Consider the following 25,622-nt stretch of genomic DNA (forward strand, 5'->3'; position numbering starts at 1 on the left):
TCCCACTCACCACCGGGCAGACCCATCCAGACTTCCTGGAGCCTGGCATGCCAGCCAGCTCCAGCCAATCACGCTCCATCACCCTCACTGCACACATATCTCAATGTCCAGAAGTAGCACTTCCCTTCTAGACACATACATGCCGCATACACCATCTCGCAGCATTCACTCTCACGAGTTTACACATACTAAATTCGAGCCTGCACTCCCCACGCATCAGGAACTACCAGGGACACACACATTCCCCATGCATTCCTATGGGAGGGCAGGCCAGCCATACTACACGCACGCACTTTCACTCTGGGACCCAGGGAAAAAGTGCGCCAAGCCAGAAATCATGAACGCCAGGTCGCCATCAAAAGCAAAAAGTTCAGGGGTGAACCAAGCAATAAAGGCCCGGGTCCAACAACAGTGATGATTGTGCAAGGTCAAAACTTCACATTTTACTGATCAATCTACAGATTACATTTCCAAACAAAAGGGGCTCATTTTAAGTTTATGTCCCAGCAGCCAGTGTGCTGTTAGAGTAGTGGCAGTGCGTTCCATATAAGGGCAACAGTAGGGCTTCCAGACGTGAGGATGTCAGCCATTTTAACATTCACTGCCCCCTTGAACCACCTCCTCAATGCATAACAAGAGTTGCTTAGGAGAAAATAAAGCCTTGTTGCCATGACTGACAAAATATATGTCCTTACATACTGTAAGTTTTCCTCCAGTGTAACAGGACATGTTACATGTTTTTCTGTCCATGACTAACATGGTTTCAGAGGCAATCCTGCAAAGACGGGACTTCAGTGGAAATTATATGAGAATGACTGCCCTTTAGATGGTGATCACTGCAATTTAATTTTCGTCAACTGGGGGTCTGCTAAGAAGATGTTTTCAGTAGCCCAGCCAGTGGTGGTCTGTCATTGGAATCCCCGTAAATCACCAGATTCCATTTGGGGACAGTGCTTCATAGAACAATAGGAGGTACAGGGGCTTGGACAATTCATGGGTTTGGAAATGAGCCCTTACGCGTCCTTGTGACACCTAGTTCCACCCAACATCATTTGGTTTCATTGCACAGTATGGCAACATTTGGAGTATGCCCCAGTACATTTTTTTAATTTGGTTTCTCTCTCATCTGTAATGTGTCAGAGAATAAGTGCGTAATTTAGTTCACAGAAGGTGGTACTTGCGCTGTTAGGATTTAGAGACCTCACCGTTATCCACCACATGTTTTCTCTGCTCTTTTGAGCAGTTACAACCACTGCAGCATTCCATTATGATGAAAGTGTCCTGCTGACACACTGGAGCACTTTTGTCATACAGGGTGAGTGAAGTCCATCTTTTAATTTGTTGGTAAAATTGGCATTCTTTTTTTGTTCTTTACAAACAAGCTCCCTAGGTGGGTATTTGTTTGTGAAAAACAAGAAAGGTGGAAGCCCTATGGTGTACCAGTTGCTCCCTTCACAAGCAGTTAGTCACCTGATTATGAGTTGCATGGTACAGGCAGGGTGCACTCTCTACATACGGAATTCACATGAATTTGTGATAATACTGAGCTAGTGTTGTTAAATCAAATTAAAAGGGGAATAACCACATGGGACTGGATTAACTGGTCGTAAAGCCATATTTAATCTCCAACGTCATAGGGTTTAACTCATGCCTGTATCACCTGCTATGAGCAGGTTGTAAATGTATGTGTGGGGGTGGGGGTGGAGGTAGGAGAGAGAGGGGCAACGGTGATCAAAGAGGAAGCTATGTTCTGGAGGGGAAATAATTGTATACTCCCCTCTGCTAGAAAAAAAACAAGAAAAAAGGCTTTGTTTCTGCTACAGCGAATCCTCAAGCAATTTTCCTGCAGAATTATCATCTTGGAAAATCAGGCCTGGTTTTCAAATATCTTGAAAGACTTGTGCGGGAACACAGCTCTCTCAGAATCAGCCAGAGTGGATCTCCATACGGTCAGAGCACTCCACCTAACTAGTCATGGCCTAATTGAAGAGATACAATCACAAGCTTGGCCACATTTAAATAACTCCCTAAGTTTCCCCTGGAATTTTCAAGCAAGGTGAAACCACCACATTTAACCAGCTATAGGACTATTTAGGATGAATCATCGACAGGGTTAGTCCTGCTCACATTATCTTTTCTGAAGGTACTACTTCACAACTTCGGTTTTTCCAACAATGTTATATCTCACCACAATCTTGTCCCTCAATTAACTGACATTTTGTCATTTAAGGTAAGTGTGGTTTTAAGTTTTTCTAAAGAAATTGTAATCTTTAGGAGTTTGATTCAGCACATAATATTTGCTATTGGCTTATATGGCTGTCTTAATTTAAAGTTGGATCTTATGCGTGCTTAAATGCACAAATGCAACATTGTTTCTCTCGGTGTGTGATTACCAATGACCGAGGGAGTCATTTATAATTTGGCATCTAACCTTTCCTGCCAGGTGAGCAAAGATTCTGGTCTTTGCAACCCCTATTAGATGATCCTCACCATAACTAGAGATTGACACATGATAGACGGTCATCTAACTGTCTACTAACTTTGTGAGGATCCCCCGAAGGAAGAAGAGTTTGCCAAGCAAGTGCAATATTTCTTGGTATCATTCAGAAAAAAAGAAAGTCAGTGGTTCCAAGAGAAAGCATTTTCTCTGTCATAAACATTGATTGTTTTTCCTCTGAGGTCCACTGGGCGCAACTGTCACTGTGACTCAATAGTCCAGTATGAGATGGACCCCCAAGTCAAGGTTTTCTATAACAAAAGACCCCACTGGCAGCGGGAGCCCGCAACGCATTTTATAGCGTCAAAGGGGGTGTGGCGGCCTCTTCCTCCTGGTCTCACATTATCGCCTCCTGCTGCGAGGTCTTCTGGGACTCCTAGTCCCCAACACGGGCTGGACATAGTTCATCAAAGCGGAGCTCCTCATTTAAATACCTAACATTACTCAAAATAAATATACTATAAAATGAAGGAAATTAACTGTTTAAAAAAATAAATAAAACAAAAATGCAAACCTATCATTCCACAAGTAACCTGTAAGTTACTAATTTAAATATAAAAATTAAAATGTACATTAAACATCATAAAATACACTAAAATATTTGAAATAACAATACAGCAAATTAATCAATTTATATAATGAATCACCATTATAAAATGTACTTCGCATGAAAAACGATTATCAAAAATAAAATAATTTATCATTCAATATCTTTCCAACCCACTATTTCTCTACAAGCCCATCAATCGGCTACTAAATTATAAATTACTAATTGAATGGGACACGGATGGAAAATGGTGGCTGGACGGCTATACATCTTTTTCCGAGCCAGCGGAATTTGCTTCCTCTGGTAGAGCCAACGAGGGGCTCCTTTTGTTATTCTCTGTTAAACTGTTGTGGTTGTATAAAAGGGTTGAAGTAGGAACACCCCATTGTTTAGCAGTTGAATTGAGGGATCGTAACACCATAAAACTTTTGGTAGTACATTTTTATAACTCAGCAGATTGTCCGAATGGAAACGAACATCTGTTGATCTTAAAATCCTTTTTAGAGGAGTATAGGGAAAATCAAATCACTTATCACCCGATTATTCTGTTGGGTGATTTTAATATACATCCGTGTGAGCAGGATTGTCAAGGGGGTTTGGATAGTGGTGAGTCTACAGTACATGCTACACCTCATTTTGAGCATAACAGACAGGGGGAAGGTCTGAAAGAGGTCTTAGCAGTAGTGGATCTCTATGAACCCAGTACATTTGAAACAACTAACAGGATCCCAATGTTTACCGCCAGAGGTTGTGATACTGTGATTGATTACATTTTTTTGTCACCCCTTCTGTTGTCTAGTGTTACTTCTTACAGTGCAAAATATTCACATTTTAGTGATCATAATCCTGTCATTTTGGAACTAAATAAAGAGTGTGGTCTGGTGCAACCCATGAGTCACAAGAGGGTGGAGGTTAGCATTAAACCCACTGATCAGGGGAGAAGACTGAAATGGATAAAGATAATTCTGGAGATTTTTTTAGATACACTTCTATTGTCGGCAAAGGCCATGGTGAATAGATTTTACGACCATTTGCAAACAAATATCTCTGAATTTAATGGCCCCGGTAAAAAGGGGGCAACAAATGGCTGAGAAATGGTTTGATAGCACCTGTTCTCGGGCACATAGCCTTTTAATGAGTGCTATTAAACAGATCCCACAAAATAGGACTAAATTGGCCATACTCAGAAAGCACTACAAGTTAGCTGTAAGACCAAGGAAAAAAGACATCAGAAAGGAAGCTTTGGGAGGCCTTGATGTCGGCTGAGGTTCTAAAAAATAGCTGCAGTTTTTGGGAAATCGTGAATAAGCCATTTTTTTCTGAAAGTGTTGTAGAATGTAACATCACCGAAGCACAGTGGCTAACACATTTTAAGGCTATATATGAGACTCCCCCTCCTACAGATCTTGTCCCCTGTGCTGTTTCAAGAGATTCAGTATAACAAGTATAACAGATATCTGTGCTGCATCACTATGAGGCAAACGTTCTCAGTTCTTTCTTGGTTGAATCAAGGCTGAGCTCAGTGCTAATATTCATTTTTAGCATCTCCCACCTGGTTATCTCTAGCCAGTGGGCATTCACTTTTGTCTGTACTGTAAAGAAGAGCATAGCCCCTTCTGCCGATACTTATGTGTCTGTGAACAGTCTGAGTTCTTCTGGAATGTCCTTGGACTGAGCCGAGCCAAAATATTCTGCAGTTAGTTTCTCATGAATTTGATGCAGCAAATGTGTCTTCTTCCTTAACGGGTACTGGTGGAAGGCCCACAGATCTTCTCAGGGAATTACCAGGGTCGTGGTGTGTATGGTGACCTGGGAACAGAGTCTGTGCCATCTGGGAACGAACTGAGTATAGGCAAACTCACCACACTGCCAGTAGTTATCCATCAGTATGGAGGTGCCCCATTGCATATCTGGAATGCGCATAATCATGCCGGAGTTCTATTTGCGCCCAGTGAAAGCATTCCTTTACCAGTGAAACATAAGGAATACAGTTTAAGTTAACGTACACTTAGGGGCTGCCGCTTCCCTTCTAGCCAAGTGTGTCAATCCACCTCGGTATTCCAGATTTCCTGACATGGGTTGTTCATGGTCTCATTCAACCTTCCCTCATGTGAGTCATTCCCCTTATAATCCTCGAGCTGGATGGCCCTACACAGGAAATCTATTTAGGAGGTCCACTTGTTGTTAAAAAAGACTGTTCCAGATATGCTAAAGGCCACCCTTGGACCACAAATGGAGGCAAGGGCCGGACATGTTTGTGCATTAATTTGGGGGTTTTGCCACCTCCAAGAATCTCTTCTCTGGGACGTCTTGGGGCCAAACAGTATTCTCCCTTATCGTGCCCTTTCTGCACATCCTATCCAAATCATTTTGGATATCACTAGGCTTAGTGAAGAGGTATAAAGCCGTTGGGTTGGTTTCATGTGGAGTAAAATTCACTACTACCATGTTGGGTTGGATTTTGATCCTAATTCTGCATAGATATAGGTGGAGAAGGCATGTTGCTTAATCCCAGGCGGAGTTGGCAGAGTGCCACTTCATGGAGTTCCACGGAGTTGGGAAAAAACTCAGTGGAACTTCGCTTCGCTCTGCTCCCAACCTCCCGCTAATAACAAATATAAATTAAAAAAGAAAAAATCACTTTCCTCTGCTGTAGCGTCTCCGGGCTGCTTTCCTGCTCCTCCTTGCCGTGGTCTCTCTTGATGTCTCCTCGTCCGCATAGTCTTGCGAGAACTGTGCATGAGCACACGCGTGCACATGCGCGGTCCTACCAAGATGTACGTCCGACGTAGAGGTTTGCGTGGATGGATAAGAAGACGGCAGGAGAGACCACAGCAAGGCAGCCCACAAATGTAACAGCAGAGGTAAATGCCTTTTTCCTCCTTTTTTTGTGCAGGGGCCCTGGCTAACTCCGCTCTACAATGGAGTCAGAGTTTTGCCTGAACTCTATGTTCTCAACGGAGCTCGGAGTAGGCAGAACTCCACAAACTCCGCTAGTGTAGGGGAGTTCTCTGCCCTGGTTTGATTTTGCTTTTTCGGGGGCTAACTCTTGGGATAAATAAAGTCTGTTGGTGCCCACTGCATGTTTAATCAATGAGCATATTTAACATGACCTAACTGATGTTTGGGAGCCCACTGTGGTCATATGCTGATACCATATATTAATAAAAAGGGCGCTGTGTAGTGCATGTAGGATGCTAGTGTTTGGCTTAGTTTAATTGGAGGTGACATGGGAGAGATCCCTACACAATCACTGTGATAATTTTTTAGCAGTCTCCATTAGATATGGCAGTTCCTCGACAGCGAATAGGTGCAGTAGCACCTATAATAGCAGGGGGTACATTGATGTGCAATAATACCCAACTTGTTATTGGACATTGCAGGTCTGTATCCTGTGGGAGGTGTCTAGGGTCCTCGGGTACTGTGATTTCCATTAACAGGTCATAAAAACAAGTTTGCAGTGTTATTTCAAAGTCTTGACTTGTACACTTCTTGTCTGTACTGGGGTGTTTGATATGGCAGCCGGGTGGAGGTGCACTTGTAGACTCTGTGGTTGACCTGTTTTGGATTTAATTTAATTTAATTTAATTGTGGGTTTATATAGCGCTAGAATCGACTCCCGGAGGAGTATCTCCGCGCTTCGACCGCTGGGGAACCCGTCCTGGCTCACCCTGAGAGATGGTCCCTAATGGGTATCTCTAAGGTGCGACCAAGCATCCCCGGCGGTCTGGGGGGGCCGTTGTGAAGATGAGGCAAGCTAATGCCCAGAGTTGCCGAGTGTGGTCCGTGGCTGGAGTAGGCACCGAGGCGAGAATTATCGAGCCCGCTGACCCTGGTCCACGACCCTGCCGTGTCGGGAATCGAACCCTGGTCCCGGGCCGTCCTCTGCTTATGGGTTTGCCGCCTCTAACCAGTGAGCCACACCACTCCACTAAAAAAGTTCATTTGTCAATTCAGAAACATTACATGTGCACCGTAATTAATGTTTTTTTTGGGGTTCCTGTATCTTCCCTAGGGGTGTGGTTTCTACAGTCCATTGGTCATGATTCTTAGTGGAGCACCGGAAGGTGGTCCCTGTTTGGGTATCTCTTGGGAAATTTAAGGGAGATTATTGGCTATCGGACAGGTTCATTTCTTTTATGAGCTATTGAGCACCCCCGTCCTCCATACCTAACTGGATGCTTGGAGTTTTGCAAAATGTTTATGGGGTGGCCTTTTGAGCATTGGTATGGATTGCCTCATTTTTTATCAAGGGCTCCATGAGTGTCACTGGCTTTCCAAGAATGTGTATCTGCCTGGTGTGTGCATGGTTCAGTGCCATTGGTGTAAGTTGAGGTTTTCAGCTTGTATGTGTGTGGGACTGTGTGATGAGGAGGTGTGTCACTATTGAGTGTTGTTGCTGCTTGCATGGTGCCCCGAGATCACGTGTGTGAATCTTTTAGTTACCAGCATGTAATGTGCAATTTGAACTTCCCTTGTGGTGCCAGAGCTCTTGAACCTGCCCTTTTTCTAAAGAATTTTTTTAGGGCTAACTTTTGGCTGCTTTTGTTGTTCTTTTTGGCACTTCCCTAGATCTTGTGTGATCTACTACCTCATTTGTCATGAGACGGAGGGGATCCAAGACTGTTCTGCAGCTCCCATTTACCCCTGCCTATGCCTTCTTGTGGTGTCCGAGGTCGGGTCTACTGCTTTTTCTGGATTGTGCATGCAAGACTTAGAGCATCTGTCAATCATAGGGGTATGGTGGGAGCACATCCGGTGTCCTAATTTCATCTGGAGTTGAAGATGACACTGGGTAACCCCCCTCCCAGGTCCCCTGTTAGACTCCATGGTGTCTGGCTGGATGCGACACATTGAAGCCAGGCAAAATCCACAATTCAAGATAGGGTGAGTACTATACCCTCGTTCAATAACCTGTGCTCACCCTTGGGTAGGTAGGCACAGAGCAGTCAGGTTTATTCCCAGGGACAAAGGGTAAAGTATTGGCACAATGCCACCCTTGCAACACACTGAGTAACCTAAAAACAGACTCCACACCTGGAGGACGCCATCTTGGAGCTTGAGCCCCACCTTCAAAGGATCAGTAATCGAACACCGAGAATGTTGTCGCTGTTGGTGTTTGATTACTGATCCTTTGAAGCCGGGCTCAGGTTCCCAGAAGGCTTCCTCATAGCAAGGCTTCCACTGCTACAGGGTCGAGCTCCATGATTTACCTGCACGCGCGGCTCCTGCGCTCTGTGCGCAATGCGGTAAATTCATGATGCAGCTCTGGATTTGGTGGTTGTATATGGTGCTCGTAGGGTCGAGCAGAACTCCTCATAATATCACAGTATTTTTATGCAACTCAGGGGAATTCTGCATAGTTCTAATCTGCAAACTCCTCCCACCCCTAGTTACAAGCTCCTCAGCACAATGTGATTACTGCATACGTCAGGATGGTCCTTGCCCCGACTGATGATCACTTCTATTCGTTAGCGCTGCACGCTGCACGGTCCTTACAATCTTGTGGAAATGGGTAGATCCTTTCTGTCCCTGGGATTTCATGGACAGGAGGCCAGCCAGCTGGCCCTTGGAGAATGCTTGGAGGCCAGGCCAAGACAGTTGGCAATTAGCTGCAGGCCAGCAACATTCAGGCAACATCCACAAAATGATAGTCCCTTTCCTGGAGCACAACAAGCTTCACGCCACCCCAAGTCTACAGATAATCCAGTTGCAGTCCCTCCTGCCCTAATGGTTGCTCTTGTCGATGTCCCATTGTCAAACCAGTGTAGTGTGGATCCAATCCCAAAAGCATCTATAACTCCTGTGGACAGAGCCCCAGTAGTTATATCCACAATAACCTTTGAATATGGCATCAGTTCAAAAGGCCACCTTTGAAATGCACAGGCCCTCTCTAAAATCTGTCATGTCTGCCTCCTGCCATGGGAGGCTTGATCAATATCTTTAGTGGGGCCAGGACCCTGCCCCTTGGAATGAAGGTGCCAATTTCACCGCATCTTATCCATCCTAGAAAGGCACCTCAGAGTCAGAAGTCTGCAGTTTCTCTGGATCCCCTGGTTTATGGCCGTCTATCAAGTCTGTACAGATGTAGTTGTCCCCCATTCCCAGATGTGGATTGGAGGCAGGCTGACAGGCACACAGAGCCACAAGCACAGAAATGCCCACTTCCCAAAAGTGGCATTTTCCACATTAGTAATGCAAAATCCACTCCACTACTGGAGAGGATTTGCTATTACTGACTCATCGATGTCAAACACTATACTGCCACTCTTCTGCATGTAGGAAATACAGCTCAATAGCCTTTCCACAGATCCCTCAAGTTAATCAATGTGCAAAGCAACACCCTTGATGGGAAAACTTTAGTGAGGATACTTGGTCGACTGCCTTAACCTCTGAACGCAAGTAAAAGTTTGAATTCCCAATGTTGTCTCATTGGTCTTCCTTTTGGGTTGGTACAGTTATTTTTGGGGGGGTGAATGAGTGCTAATTATTCTTTTTTATGCTGGGGGTTTATCTTACTGCACATTTTTACTCTGTGATTTTGTGAAGGCATTCCCTCCCCAGACAGGTACTCCACCTTGCTGGGTTGTTAATCCAGTCATTGTTGTGCTAAGTTATCTGTCTGAAGTTGCTGCTGCAAGGTGTTTGTCCAATTTTTTATTTATTTATTTTTTCTGAGTCTTATATAGTTTTAAATAGCGCAAACTTGACTCGAAGGCATCAGAGCACTTTACACAAGCACCAGCTGAGTTACACAAGGACACAGCCTAGATAAATGTGGTCCATCATGCGCGATGTCCATTAGTGTAAATGCTGGGATGTGGGCTTCGGTGAACACTGTGTTAGTCTGTTCTCCGATAATGCTACTTAGCAAACTTTTGCTATCACCTATTGCTAGGTTGAATCCTGCAGTGTTATTTTTGAAGCATGATCCCTGTGTGCCCCTCTGCAGGAGCGGATACATTCTTATTTCTGGTGACTCTACTGGTTACGCCCTAACATGGTGTTTCCATCATTTTAGGCATTCCTGCATAGATGGGAAGTTCTACTTCTGATCTCTTCCATGTCTGATGCAGTCCTCCACAACAGCCATGTCCTCCGGCTCAAATGATCCTCCCTTAGTCCAAGGTCTATCAATACTGGTCTCTTTCCTCAGTCCAGTAGGTTAATAGTTGGCAGAACGGGCATGCAAAGATCTCACCCCCCCCCCCTCTCTTGTTATTATTTATTCTCTTAGGTAACATGTCCTTGTTTTGTAATCGGGTGGAGCAGCATACATCCTCATCACTGATCCACTTGTGCGTAAGTAAAGGCGCCATTTAATTTTTCCTGTATCTTAGTTGGGTCAGTGCCAGGCTATCTTGGTCCCTTTTTTCCTGGTCAGCCCCTCTCCTATGTTGACTTATCAGTGAGGCTCTGATCCCTGCCAGAAGCCTTTCATTTAATTCTGCATCTGATTCTAACCCAATCTGTGCCCAGTACCTACCCCTGCTTCCTTTGTATGGGGGGAGAGCTCCTCTGCATTCTCACTGTACTTCCTGGGCGCATGCTCTTTTTTTCTCTAATCTTAGCTCAAGCCTTTCTTCTACACCCCGTCTAGGTTGCCTCCTTCATTCTGAGGTATGTGTGATTCTTTTTGGCTGGGATTCACCCTCAAATTTCCTCTCTTTCGTTTCCTCAGCTACCTGGGCAAATCCTGTAGCCTCACCGTTGTCATCGATTCCCCGGAAACTGGACTCTCATCCTCACCCCCACTTGCTGTCACTGTCTAGAACCACCACAAATTTCTCTGTCACCTGGGTATGTTTGCCTGAACCAATGGGTGTGCATGTGTGGTTTGAGGTCCTATGTTTTGGGCATGGTAGACAAGGGGGTCGAGCTTCTGGGAACGTTTTCTTTTTTCTTCTTTTTTTCCAAAGCATTAAATACTGAGATACGACATCTTCAACTCCCACCCCCCACTCCCCTCTACTACAATATTACTGCATTTCAAGAACATGAAGGTAAGTTCCAATAAGTAAATTAGATTCTTAGACACACAGGGAAAGCAAAAAGGAAAATGAAAAAAGGAACTTGACAAAGGAAATTGCGATTAACCAAGAGAGGTACAAATAAAAGAAGAGAGAAGAAGAAAGAATGAGAGAATGAGCACAGTCCGGCCTTACGCTGTTTGTGAGCTGCCCCCTTTTGGACAGGTTTTCCCTAGGTTAGCAGATAGGCAAGTTATCCGTTTGAACCAGATTGTTCCAGCCAGGTAGTGAGAGGTCCCCAGATGTCTAATCCCTTCCTTTGCCCTTTGTGACCTTTCTTAGCGTATACAGCCTTCTCAAGGTGATAGGTTGCAACTAGCCTATCCAGCCTTTGAGAGAAAGGAGGGGGGTCTGTCTCTATCCACACTGAAGCTATTCAAATCCTCCACACTGTCACGGCTACGAAAATGAGTGCCCCACCTTTTTGCCTACTAACCTCCTCTTGGGTCCCCAACAGGATGGTTGTAGGAGGCAGTTCTATGGCCTGGGAGATAACTCTCCCCAGAAAGTCCTGTATTTTAAGAAGGAGCGGGGTAAGTTTTGGGCAGGTAGCAAACATGTGTTTTGCGTTGGTGCCGAACTTCGAGCACCTGGGCTACAGCATCCCTTTGCCTTCTCCCCCTTTGGCGACTCTGCTTGGAGTGATGTATAAAAAGAAGATGGTTTTAAAGTGTTGCACCTGCAGTTTATCCAACAACAAGTTGCTCCGAGCGTTTTTAAATGAATTATAAAACGTGTTATGTGGAACTTCCAATTTTGTTTGCCACTTATCTGCTATTCTGGGTAAATCATCTTGAGTTTGACTATTTAGTGCAGAGTATATAGAACCAATCCGCGGGGTTACAGGGGCCTGTAACATTTTAATAAATTCAATTTTCACAAACTCGGCGGGTCCCCCAGCCTTTTGAGAGAGGAAGTCACATTTTGTAAAATATTTAAAGGAATCTTTGTTTTTTAGTCCATATTTGCTTTGTAGCTCTGCAAAGGATTTAACTCCTTCTCTAGAGATTAGGTCTCCCAATTTTAGGATGCCAGCTTTATACCAGTCTTGAAAATAGGACCTGCCAAAGACAGCAGACAAGTTGCAGTTCCTGCTGATAGGGGAGAAGTAGTTCAGTCTTCCCAGCCCATATATGCTACGAATATTGCGGAAAACCTTAAAGGATTTCATCAGTGTCTTGAATCTGACTCGCTTGTAATATCGAAAGGATACCTGCCTGAGAAGACAACCACAGGTCTCATCCCCCAGTAGTAGTTGAAATGGCGAAGGAAGCCCAATCGAGGGAGAGAAAGAGTGTTCCTTCACCAGTTCCGTACTATATTGCAGAACTGAAGCCCAGTAGTAGAGCACTTTGTTGGGGAAAGCCCAACCACCAGGCTCCCTGGGAAGAGACAGTTGCTTTAATGCCCGCCTAGGTTGTGAGTAAGCCCAAATAAATTGTGTGAAGAGTTGCTGGAATTTTTGCAGCTTGGTTTTATTAAATTCCAGTTGGATGGATCCAAAAAAAGTAGAATAATTTTTGGAAGTAGGTCATTTTAATTACGTTACATCTACCCACCAGGGTTAGGTGTAGGATGTTAAATCGATTAAGAGCTCTCTTTGTTTTGGTTGCCAGAGGCGATAGGTTCTCCACTACAATCTCATTGATATTAGCAGTTATAATTACCCCCAGGTATTTAACCTTTGTGACAATCCGGCTGTCTGTCTGGGGATGTTTTCATGGGACTTGGGTTGCACTGGAATTGTTTGGGCATGCTAACCTGCTAGTTTCCTCATACTTTGGCCTACCCATTTGTCTTTTGGTAGGGTGCCCGCCTGCTCCCAGTATTGGCAGATTAGAATAGCCTAATTCAGGGGAGCTGGTGGTGGAGAGCACCTCCATACCTGCATGTTGAGGGGGACATGCCAATGCCTTGCTCACTATCGGTAGGGTAGGGCTATCCTCTGGGTCTTTCAAAGATGGCCTATAACTCTACTAATACTTCTCTCGTGTCTCTCTTTTGACCTTTGTATCTAGTTTGTATGTTTTCTAGTATGTTCAATTGCATTAGTGTCAATAGGTCTCTCCTTAGGCCAGTGAAATGTGTGTGCCTTCGTGTGTGCATGACATTCTTAGCAAAACTGGTTAGGTTTCTTAGCCTGTGTGGGGAACCTGGTTTGCATATGATTTATTGGGGAATACATGATACATTTGCTAGTTTTAGTGGACAAAGTACAACTTAGCTCTTTTTGGGGAGTCTTTGTTTTGGTCTAATCGTGGAAACATATGTGGGACAATTTTACTATTTTACATACTGCGAGCTCAGCACTATCTACAGATGCATCAAACAATTCAATGCAAACATTTCAACAAACACAGATGACAATGCATATGGAGGGTTGCAACATAGGTAAAAAGTGCATTTGTCAAATACAGTTTGCAAGGAATAACAGTACCCTCATATGAAATATTGAGAAATAGACAAGAGAATGCAATGCTTTAGGACAATCTTTGACCAATTCTTGTCCAAGATACGGTTTGAAACAAATAGCAGCACCAGAACATTACATATAGATTACGCCAACTAAACAAAACCTGACAGAGAAAATGTACTGCTTTGTCAAATAATCTCTTAGCCTACTCCTAGCACTTGCTATCCTGTGACCAGGGATGCTCTGCGCAGTACAGGGTACTAAGTGAGCCTAATAGTCTGCCAATATCAGCTCCGGGACAAAGGTAATTCCAATAGTTTGCGGGGAAAAAGGGAATAACTTGAGAACCACAGGCCACTCTTGGCCACTCGCAAGTTACACTTAGTTTAGCAGATCCTAATCTTTTCCTCTAAATGTCCTAATCACAGCCTGCATCACAGCCAGGGGGCAAAAATACATTCTGTGTCACACCCAGCAGTCCAAGCGACCAACACCTGTCACTCCATTCAGATACTAACGGTGTTAAGAAACCAGTGGCACTGAGAAACCCTTTTAGACAACAAATTATAAGATTGAGGTGCCAACTCCACTCAATCAGGATAGCTCTATCACAAAAATAATATCCTGGGAATCATAATGGGCTCTGCAATGAATATTCACCCTTCCTAGTGGGCTGACTATCAAAAAAAGGTGGCTTAGGCAGAATCGCATCCAAGACCTCCTTACAACTACTCAGCTATGACATATAAAATAGGCAATATGCCAGATTCTGTCAGTAGAAGGGAGCTCAGGATATCGTTCTATGCTTCTCCCTAGTTTACCATGAGCCAGATGCTTTAAAATAGGTTCTGATGTAGTCTTTTACCCTCTGTGACAGCTGCTTCAGGAAGGACCTCCACCCCAATCAATTGCTGTGTCTGCTCACCTTCCTTGCTGCGCAAATATGAATGCTTACAGGCGGGGGTCCCCTTCCATTGGCTGCAGTCAGGTTCGGGGTACCAATCAGCTGCAGTGGCGGCTTGCCAAATTGTTGCCTGAACATGAAATGGCTTTAAAAAACAAGGGACAAGAGGCATTTGGCAGAACATGAAGAGTTTAATTAAACATAGCGGCCGGGAAAACAATTACAGGCAGAGTGTCCGAGGACTGTTTCAATTTGCAAACGTTTTGAGAAGTTCTTATATACAGTTCATTGTATGCCATTATTAGTTCAGGTGATTCTTGTATGGCAAGGAATCTAAGTTGCTGCCTTTGGAGTAATACATTAATTGTTCAATGGATAATTCAGGTAGGACACAATGTGGCTAGTGGGTAACATGCCCAGATGCCCGGCATGAGAAGCTTGTGATCACTGAGTGTACTATGTTCCTAACTTATGTGGCATCTGACCTTATGGTGTTTTACGAGCACTTGTACCCCCTTTGGTGATGTGTGCTTTATTGGGGCCAATCTCCCTTGTCAACTGTAGTGTCGCTGCGCCTGTCTGTGGGATTGATCTAAGGTTTCCTGTTCGTGTGTTTGTCTGCTGGCTATGAGCTATCCCACCTGTTGCCTGACTATGTATTTGCGAGTCGGTTGATGTGGAGTTTACAATGGGCAATTTCACTAATAAGGAGACAATTTTGTTCCCATAAATGAATGTATCATTTCTAACATCTGCATCGACTTTTTCCATATTAACACTGGAATGGTGGTGCATGTACAATTCTAACTAGACCCAAACTTCAGCTAGCTACTTTAATTTTGCAGGCCTCACGGAAAGAAGGATATGATGGTGAAAAGGTGTAGGTACCCAAAATCACATGATATTACAGAAAACGCGGTGTTTTCCACCTTTCTAGTTCTACACCTTATGCAATTTGGTCTTGAACTTTGCTGTTGAGAAATTACAGTACACTAAGCAAAGCAATTGTGCCAAGAGTGGATCCATTAGCATGTTTCCACTGAAAGCACTTATGCAAATCTGTTTGGCTGCTGACGCTTGAAACAAAGTCACCAGCACATAGAAAAAAGGCTGGATTTCGAGATTTGAGGTTATCTAAAATTTACCAACTCTCAGTACATACAGTAAACCTACATTCAACGGAATTTCTCTAAAAGCAAACACTAATGCCTTAATATACCAGTGGTGCAGTTGTTCATCCAGCTAGTATTCAGGAGTTATTACGTAACAACTAATCTCTGAATGAGGTCCAAAACCTGTGCGTATATACAGTCACCTGTCAGTGGCTGGGCCTGCACAAAAAAATATTTACGCTTGTGATGTTTGTGAATTTAGTGATAAAGAAATGTTCTGATTTTTGCATTTCATGAAATTTTACGAATTTTAAGGCAGTGAGATTTCACACAATGAAATGATCAAGACATTCCTGCCTGCATCGCATGTGACTTTAAAAAACAGATTTACCAAGAAAGTAAATTTGAATCTCCATATTCTTACCTATTTCAATGAAATTTGGGGTCGTCATGTATACCACTTCAGGGATATTTCGATTAAATAAATCATTTTTCAAACAGCAGTCACAATTCATTCTCATAGGCATGTGGCAGGTTTGTAATATGTATGACAAACTTCCAACCCTGGGCCTTATTTAGAGTATGGCAGCATGACACTCCATCACAAACTTGGCAGATATCTTGTGTATCTTATTATAAGTGAATTATATCCACTTAGACTTGTAATACAGCACATGAATTTCCTCTCTGTCAAATTCTAAACAAACATCCAGATTCATCAACGGAAATTCGGCTCGCAAATTATTATTATTATTATAGGAGCTTATAGAGCGCCTGGTGACGTCTCTCGACGTGTCCCCGCGCTATGGAGAAGAGTGTTGCTTGTATGGAGCAGAGCATCAGACAGTTTAAGTGGTGAAAAGATATGTTTTTAGATGTTTCCTAAAGAATGTTTCACTTTTTTCCTGTCTGATGTTCATAGGAAGGGTATTCCATTCCTTGGCTGCGAGAATGCGAAAGGATCTACCTCCAAGTCTGGCTTTTTTTGGGCGCATGATCTTAAGCAAACCTGTTCCCTTCGAGCGAAGGGATCTGGAAGGTTCATAGGGTGAGGCTAAGTCAAGCAGATAGGAGGGGGCTCTGTGGTGAACAATTCTGTGGCACCAGAGAAGGGCTTTGAATATTATTCTCTTTTTTATGGGCAACCAATGTAGAGCATCCAAGGAAGGTTTGGAAGGAGCTCTTCGCGGAAGTCGTAGCACAAGGCGTGCTGCTGAATTTTGTAGGACCTGTAACTTCCTGATGTTTTTTTCTGAGGTTCCCAAAAGAAGCACATTCCCATAGTCAATTCGGGATGTGATGAGGGCCTGCGTCATGGTACGCCTGGAACTCAGGGGAAGAAGATCCAGGGTGCGACGGAGTGTCTTCATCACTCCGAAGCATTTTCCAACTGTTTTTTTGACATGACTGTCAAATGAAAGTTTGGTGTCAATCCAGACGCCCAAGTTCTTGGCCTCCTGACTGGGGGTGGGTAATGATCCCAGACATGAGGGCCACCAATCCTTGGTCCAGTTGGTGTTGTTCCCACCTATGACAAGTACCTCTGTTTTTGTTCCGTTTAATTTGAGGCAATGCTCGTTCATCCATGTAGCCACCTTGCACATACATGAGTTGAAGTTATCTGCCTCAGAGGAGGGGGATTGAGACAGGGAGATCAAGAGTTGAGTGTCGTCGGCGTAAGAGACAAGCTCTACGCCGAACGATTGGATCACCTCTGCCAAAGGGGACATATATAAATTGAACAGGGTGGGACTCAGGGCCGAGCCCTGAGGTACCCCCTGTTCTAAGATCAAACTTTCAGAGAGATAGATCCCTCTTTGGACCTGAAAGCTTCTGTTTGTTAAAAAAGCCTTCAGCCAGCATAGAGCCTTTGTAGTGACTCCCGCTCTGTTTAGACACTGTAGCAGTATGGAGTGAGCTACAGTGTCAAACGCGGCACTGAGGTCCAGCATGATCAAGGCCATAGTTTTGCCTTTATCAGCTCCCTCCCGCAGAGTTTCAATAGCTCTTAAGAGAGCCGTCTCTGTGGAGTAACCTGTTCTGAAACCCGATTGTGATGGGTGGAAGATATTTTGGGTTTCGAGATGGGTCATTAGTTGGGCGTTGACCACTTTATCTGTCCCTTTGCGAGCGCAATTTTTGCATTTGGGATTCATCATCCCAAAAGCAAAAATCGCTATTATAAAATTCGTAAATTTGCGAGGAATTGCATTTAAGAACTCTCTATTTGAGATTCCTTAAATGTAATTCATGAAACATTTAAAAATTGCGAATTCGCTATTTTGGGCCGCTATTTACCGCGAAGTCAAACCTCGTGGTAAATAGCGGAAACTTAGAAAAATGCACTTAAGTGCATTTTTCTAAGTTGTATGTTATACACACACATGTCCTTGGGACATGTGTGTGCGTAACACCAGCATCCAATATCATTTCAGGGGTGCAACAGGGTGTCCTTTGGACACCCCTGCACCCTTGAAATCGCAAACTCAACATGCGAATCGCTAATAGCGATTCGCACATTGATTTGTCTTCCCATTCATTCCTATGGGCCTTTAGGCCCATAGGAATGAATGGGGAGTTATTCCTTATTTGCGATTAGTAAAACTAATCGCAAATAAAGAAGCTGTAGAAATCGCAATAAATATTGCGATTTCTACATGAATCCCGTTTTCTGAGTCGGTAATAGCGATTCCTTAATAATCGCTATTACAGACTCGCAAAACATGCCGATGATGAATCTATGTGTTAGCCTTCTTTCTGTGGTGATACACAGTGATGCTGACAGCGAGCAGATAATTTAGGCCAGAAAAGAAAGGAAATGTACTCCTGTAGATTTCCACCTTTATTATGAGTAATTCTTTGACTTTTTTGCAATTCACAAACTCGGCAGCACTGGCCCCAGGGTGGGTTGCTAAAAAAATTGTAATAAAGAAACTCTTTTGCCATTTTATTTTTTACAGCTCAGGGATTTGTAGGGCTGTGCTACTCTGCTCAAATGGAAGAGTTGCCCCTGTTCAAGCAGTTACATGCACATAAATGCACAAGGCTAGGCAGAAACTCGCACACACACACACACACGGACAAACACATGTACACACACACATACATAAAGACACACAGACAAGCGCATCTACAGCCACATGCTCAAAATGGCATATGCCTACGCAGTCATACACACACATGCACGCACACACACACACGTGCACCCACACAGACGTTTAAATTGTTTTCCTTTTTTTCTTACCATCATGCCCGTTCACTTTTAAGGAAATACATTTTGTTATCTCTGCTGCTACTCCTAGAGCTAGACAGTGCATCACTCTCAGGTGAAAGGTTGCATAACATAACGCATCTGGATACCATCTGTTTTGTTTAAAAAAGTTGTTGTGAATCTGGACGATCTCATGGTGCTTATCACTGGCCTGTTAACAGATGGTGCTAGCCTGCAAATGATTGAAGATGTGAAGAAACAGATTGAAAACATTTGGCAAGAACTTACCATATTGAAGGAACAGCAGGCGCTGCAGACCAGTGAGTATTAAGCATTCCATTATGATTCTGTTACAGGCGTATACGTGCAAAATACTTCCTTGTGTTGCAGATACAGTACTTATGAAAGAAATCAAGAAATCGTGCTTTCTACATGTTTTGTTGTCCCTGGTAATCCGATACAGCATTCTGCTTTTAATGAAACACACCAGCCACTGCTGCGCTTGTCATTGCCACAGTTAGTACGAAACGTTATTTGAACAGAAATGTGAGAGGTCCTTTCTTCAGTGGTGCAATATGGGAGGGCATGTGTGATTACACTGAAGATGCAATTCAGAACAGTGTACCTGATATCAGGTGTGATGCAAAGAACAATTCACTGATGAGAACATTAGAACTAGTTAACCGCCACACTACAGTTTTTTGAGAATCGCCTTCTAATTGTAATATTATTTAAATATAACGATATAACGCAATAAAAAATAGGTAAAGCATGTCTTTTATTTTTGCTAGTAACAATAATAACAATATCAACCACAACAATAATAATAATAATACTTTTGTATTGCTTTATAATAACACGAATGGTAAAAATAACCTGTTATAATAATTATTACTATTGTTATTATTATCATTATTAGTTGTAGTAGTTCTAGTAGTAGTAGTATTAGTAGTATTGTTATTAGCAGAATTTGTACACTGTATAGCTATCCACAGATTTATTTTTCGGTTGCTTTCAGAATGCTTCAATCTGTGGCACTGTGTGTGTGTTGTCTGTTTGTTTCAATATGTGCCACTCTTTGTCAGTGTGGACGAGGGGGCTATGAGTGGGTAGATGCGTTTGTGCCAAGAGGTTACTAGAAGAACAGACAATAAAAAAATACATGGTCACAGAATGTAGATGTATGAGGTAGTACAACGAGAGGTGTAAGTGGCTTCCATGCTTTTTGCCTTAAATATAATTTGGAGGCTGAAATGATGTTCCACTGCGTATATTATTGGAAACACTTAGGTCCTGATTCACAAAGGTGAACTTAGACGAAAGTCTGACTTTGCAACTTTCGGTATTCACAAAGGGCATTTACTACTCATATTATATAAACATAAACATTTCATTTAAATTTAACAGTAAGTAACATGTTGATCAAACCAAAGCAAAATGACCTTCACCTCCGACTTTCGTCACTCCGCAGTGTGCATGCTGAAAAGAATGGCGACTAAAACCAAAACAACATGTCCACTCCCAAACACACAAACATTTAACCACCAAAAGCTGTGACTGTGAATGTTTCTGAGAGTGACGCAGATTATTCCTAACTTTCCAGTTCCCCATCTCACCGACGTGAAACAGGAATTATTTCAACATTTCGCCAATTGGAATGGCTCAGCAAATACCAAGATCGAATCACAGATATGCTGAGCAACATTGATACCCTCGCTGAGCTAGATTGCAGAAGATGGAAGCAGAGCATGACAACCCCATGGAAGAGTGAGATGTGGGCATCAGTAATGAAAAAGCAGACCTCTACTGAATGGGACCTGCTGTAGTGTCACTGAGTTTGATCTTAATGTTTCCTAGCACAGCACCTCAGAATTATTACTTGGTCCTCTGATAGCTCTTTTAACCTGTGCTGAGAGGGTTGGATATGGGGATTCAATCCAGTTATCTAATGAGGACCAGGTATTGGGTAACTGACTCACAAGCTTGTAATTAGATTCCTGTATATGACTCTCAATACTACACTATACAGATACAGGAAGATTACTGCTAGACCAAATCTCCTGAAGAAATACAGTCGGGCTAGAACCATGCAAACAAGTAATTCTGTTAAAGCTACACAAAATAGTAAAATTAGGACCTTTTGACTCGAGACATCTTTATTGTAATTCCCATCCCTCATTAATACTATTCAAAATGCACAATCAATCCCTGGAAACAAGTCATAGAGAGACAGAAACTGGGTTTATGAATGGTTAGATTTTATCAGTAAATTTAGGAAGTAAATACATCAATAACAGGCATTGGAATCTGAGAGTACAGAATAATCAAATATATTGTTCTCGGGCCATCAATTACCAAAGTTCTAGAAGCAGAGTTCAGGAAAGGACATGGATCATATTAGCTCAAATATTCTCTCCAAAGAGGGCAAGAAGTCTGGGAATAGTGCACACAGCGTATGTGCCTGCCAAGAAAGTCTGCAATTCCGAAATCTGTCTGGCAGTCCTAGAGTGAATTCTTCACATATATCATTATTTAAAGAAGACTGGTTAATGAAACTTCCATAACACGTGTCATTGCTTTCACATTTCTATTTCACGTTAAAAGAGTACACCGTGAAATTTAGTTAACACAAACCTATGTTATTCAAACAAGCATTTTCATCTAGTCTACACTCTTCTGCATGCTTTTATGATGCAGTAATTAAAAATAATAATAATGAATTTTTTAAAGCACATGGTTACGCCATCTCGGCGTGTCCCCGCGCTGTAGTGAGTAAGGAAGGAGGTAGCCAATCCAGCGTTAAACGGCGGCTGCAAGATTAACTAGCAAATAAATAGGTTTTAAGTCCCTTTCTGAACTTAGCTTCAGAGGTCTCTATCCGGAGTTCCTGCAGGAGTTTAATCCAGTTCTGAGCTGCCAGGACCCGGAGAGATCTGCCCCCCATTCTGGCTTTCTTTACTCTCGGTACTGTTAGCAGAATTAGGTTTCTTCATGATCTATTTCTCAATATTCTTCTACGTATAATAAGCACCAATTGTGCATGGTTGTAGTTTTCTTTTGAAAGGTGTCAAAATTGGTTTTATGTGTCAAGCAGGGATTCTGCAGTTTATCTGCTCCATCAGATCCTTGACATACTTGCTGTGATTTGTTGAAGGCACAGCATACCGAGGACTAGAAAGCTGAATAAAGCAGCAGTAAATTAGCTCAGTGACCTGCTGACCAAAGTTTGCACCACAACGCGCCTGCCTTGCAAAGCTGGCAATGAGGTGCAGAAATAAGGTGAAATTCAGGTCAAACGTGCTGGCATCCAGATATGTCTGTACAAACGTGGACACCCAATCAACCCTTGTAGGCTTGGGCAATTAGTGATCAGAATATAAAGTGACTACAAGGGATTCTATTTTGAATCTGACTCAATTATTTTATCTGTTTAATGGTTCGTTCATTTGAACCCAGTGTATCCTCAGGATTACTTTTCAAATCAATCAAACAATTCTTATTTTAAAAAATGATACAGTCAGTTTCTAGAAAAGTAGAAAGCACACAGCAGAAAAGGTTATGTTTAAAAAAATTGTTTATATTGATGTAAATCACAAGAATAAATCAAATGGGGATAAAAAATGAGCAAAACTATATACAAGCAGTCATGAATGGCAACATATATAAATTTGATTGACAATTCATAACAGCAAAATCAACTCCTTTAACAAATGAGGAAACCAGAGTATTCAATCTATCATGATGTCCTGCAGTATAAATAGCTGAGGAGATGATGTTTATATCGACGTTTCATCAATATAAACAATTTTTTTAAACATAACCTTTTCTGCTGTGTGCTTTCTACTTTTCTAGAAACTGACTGTATCATTTTTTTAAAATAAGAATTGTTTGATTGATTTGAAAAGTAATCCTGAGGATACACTGGGTTCAAATGAATGAACCATTAAACAGATAAAATAATTGAGTCAGATTCAAAATAGAATCCCTTGTAGTCACTTTATATTCTGATCACGGCATCCAGATATAGCAATGGCACCCACAGTGAAAATAATAAGAACATTTAAAATACACCCTTCCTAAAATATGTGTTTTTAAATCCTGAGATCAGACAGCCTGAACTCCAAATCTCTAGCTCTTCCCACTTGAACGTTACACTTGTAAAATATTACAAGGCAGCTTCAACGATAAACTATGGGAGAGTCAGTCCTTGCAACAGTGAAAAACGAAATTAGTGGTAATTCACTATCAGGACATGTAAAACACTGCACATTGCCCATGAGAGTACCTTGGACCTACTTTAGGGGTGCCTTACATGTGGTAAAAGTGAAGGGTTGGGCCTGGCAACTACCAAATAAAAAAGTGTTTTTTACTAACGTCCATAAGAGACACGTGGTCAGTTGTAAAAGGGTTAAAGGGTTAAAAAGCTTACCTGTGATCAAGGCTCCTGAGAGTGCTGAAACACGTTAGGAGATTGGAAGGGCACTGCTGCATATCCAGAGAGAAAAATAAAGCACATGAAACCCTTTGAAACAGGATGTCGGCGTCTTCTTGTAATGAGAAGTTTGTTTGGTGTAAATAGATGGGATTCTTCGTTCCCATCACGTTGAAGCTGCCCTGCCATGGTCTGGGGCCCTTGCATTTATTTTATTTTATTCATTTTATTTTAAAAGTTTAATATAGCGCTAGCTTGACCCGTAAGTATCAGAGCGCTTTACATACACACAGTAAACAGCAGAAGGACATTACATTACATAGTAGGCCGGCAGTAAGGAAGCAAACCACAGAAAAAAAATACAGCATGGGAAATAAATATGCAGTGCAGCGGAGGGGGAGAGAGCAATAAAAGAAAAGGCGAGAGCGACATAGTTCGGTCACCCACTATCTTTGAATGTCCAGAGAGAAAGGAGACAACTCGGATAAAGAAGACTAGGTTAGTTGACGTTGGTCATGAAAGTATTTGTTTAGGAGATGGAGTTTTAGGTCCCTTCTGAAACAGGAGAAGGAGGGGTTGCATCTGAGGACTCCAGGGAGAGCGTTCCATATCCTGGGAGCGTTGCCAGAAAACGATCGGTATTGGATGGTTTTCTCTTTCAATTTCGGAGGAATAGGAAGGAGTGAGTTGGAGCTTCTTAGTGTTCTGGATTGACCTGCTCTACACAGTTTGTTATTTAAGTATTTGGGGTTAGGAGAGTGAAGGGTTTTGTGTGTGATGCAGGCTAATTTATAGATATATCTCCCTTCCATGGGAAGCCAATTGAGGCAGTTTAGAGCTGGAGTGGTGTGTTCAAATCTTTTAACTCCAGATACGGGTTGAGTGGACATGTTCAGCACTGCTCTTAGAGGGGCTAGGTGAGCTTTTGGAGTCCCTGTAAGGATGGCGTTCCCGTAGTCGATTTTAGAGAGAACTAGGGATTAGACTACTGTCTTGAGGTCATCTGGGGTAGAAAAGGTTTCAGTTTCTTGAGGTGTTTTAGAGAGAAGAGAGCACTTTTTGCAGAGTTTTTGATGTGAGCCTCCATTGATAAGTTCTTGTCAAGGGTGATGCCTAGAGACTTAACTGAGTTGGATAGGGTAAGGGGGCAGTTTAGGGCTATCAGATTCTTGAGCCACTCTTGGATTGGATGATGGGAATTTTTTGGAGAGAATAGGATTAGTTCCGTTTTGTATGGGTTGAGCTTTAATTGGTTAACATAGAACCAAGTTTGGATCTCGGTTAGGGTGGTATTGAGGAGTTAGATGTCGCTGGGAGACTTGATCCTGAAATAGATTTGGGTGTCGTCCGCTTGGAGGTGGTAATTCAATCCAGCTTTTTTCAATATGATTGTGAGGGGCTTCATGAAGAGATTGAAGAGGGACGAGGAGAGGATCAGCCTTGCAGGACCCCAAGTGTGACTTTAGTTGGCTTTGAGAGACAGGAGTTAATTTTAATTTGTTGCGAGTGGTGTTGAAGGAAGGGGGTGAACCATTTTAGTACTTTGCAATTAATGCGGGACCGTTTCGACAGGGTCTCCAAAAGGGCTGGACGGTTTACTGTGTTGAATGCAGCAGATAGGTCAGTAAGGATGAGTAGGCAGGCATCACCTTCGTCTAGGGCCTTGTGAATGTCGTCGGCGACGTTGAGCATACCTGTTTCCGTGCTACAGCCTTTTCTGAAACCAGATTGAAAGGCATCAAGGAGGTTGAACTCATCAATGTGATGATTGAGTGTGAGGAGAACACATTTCTCCAATGTTTTTACAAGGAATGGGAGGTTAGAGATAGGTCTGAGGTTTTTAAGATCATTAGGGTCATCCCAAGGTTTCTTGAAAATGGGCGTGATTTGTCCTAGTTGAAGGGAGTCTGGGACACAGCCTGAGGTGAGAGAGTGTTTGATGATTTTTGTCCAGAAAGGGGAAATGGTGTGGTTGAGTTCTTTTATGATTGTGGAAGGGAGGGGGTCCAGGATGTGGGAGGAAGGTTTTAGATTGGAAATTATATTGAAGACCTCGTTTACCGACATTAGCTCAAAGTCGGACCAATGCACGTTGTTTTTTAGCTGGAGGTAGGTCTGATTGTCCATGTTAAGAGCTCTTTCTGAGTGGTCCAGGGAGGTTTAAGGGGGGCAGGTTAAGGGGGAAGGGGGGTTAGCAGTTTGTAAGAAGGATTGATTAATTTTAGAGACTTTATTGTGAAGAAGGTGGCAATTCCTTAACATCGCTCATTGGTGGTTTCGATTTTTTGAGAGGGAGTGCAGTTAGTTTGGCTTTTAACAATGTTGAAGAGTTCTCGTGGTCTGTTTTTGGCCAGATCTAATTGACAGCGGAAAAAATATGCGTTTTCACTGAAGATGTGTTTTTTGTATGACCGTCGAGCATATCTAAGATGGGTTAGGTGCAGGGACGAGGGGTTTTGTCTCCAAGACCTTTCCG

At 42.8% G+C, this 25,622-nt stretch overlaps 1 protein-coding gene across 1 annotated transcript in view; it reads left to right on the plus strand.

The window, feature by feature from the left end:
* The window catches only part of CLEC3B (C-type lectin domain family 3 member B), a 61,528-nt gene that overhangs the window by 30,602 nt on the left and 5,304 nt on the right, over nt 1-25,622 (plus strand). The window contains exon 2 of the mRNA XM_086961265.1: nt 18,936-19,034. Within this exon, the coding sequence (XP_086817391.1) occupies nt 18,936-19,034 (99 nt within the window). The remainder of the gene's footprint in view (nt 1-18,935; nt 19,035-25,622) is intronic.

Source organism: Lissotriton vulgaris, chromosome 3_1 (assembly GCF_964263255.1).
Source record: "Lissotriton vulgaris chromosome 3_1, aLisVul1.2, whole genome shotgun sequence".
Lineage (NCBI taxonomy): Eukaryota > Metazoa > Chordata > Amphibia > Caudata > Salamandridae > Lissotriton > Lissotriton vulgaris.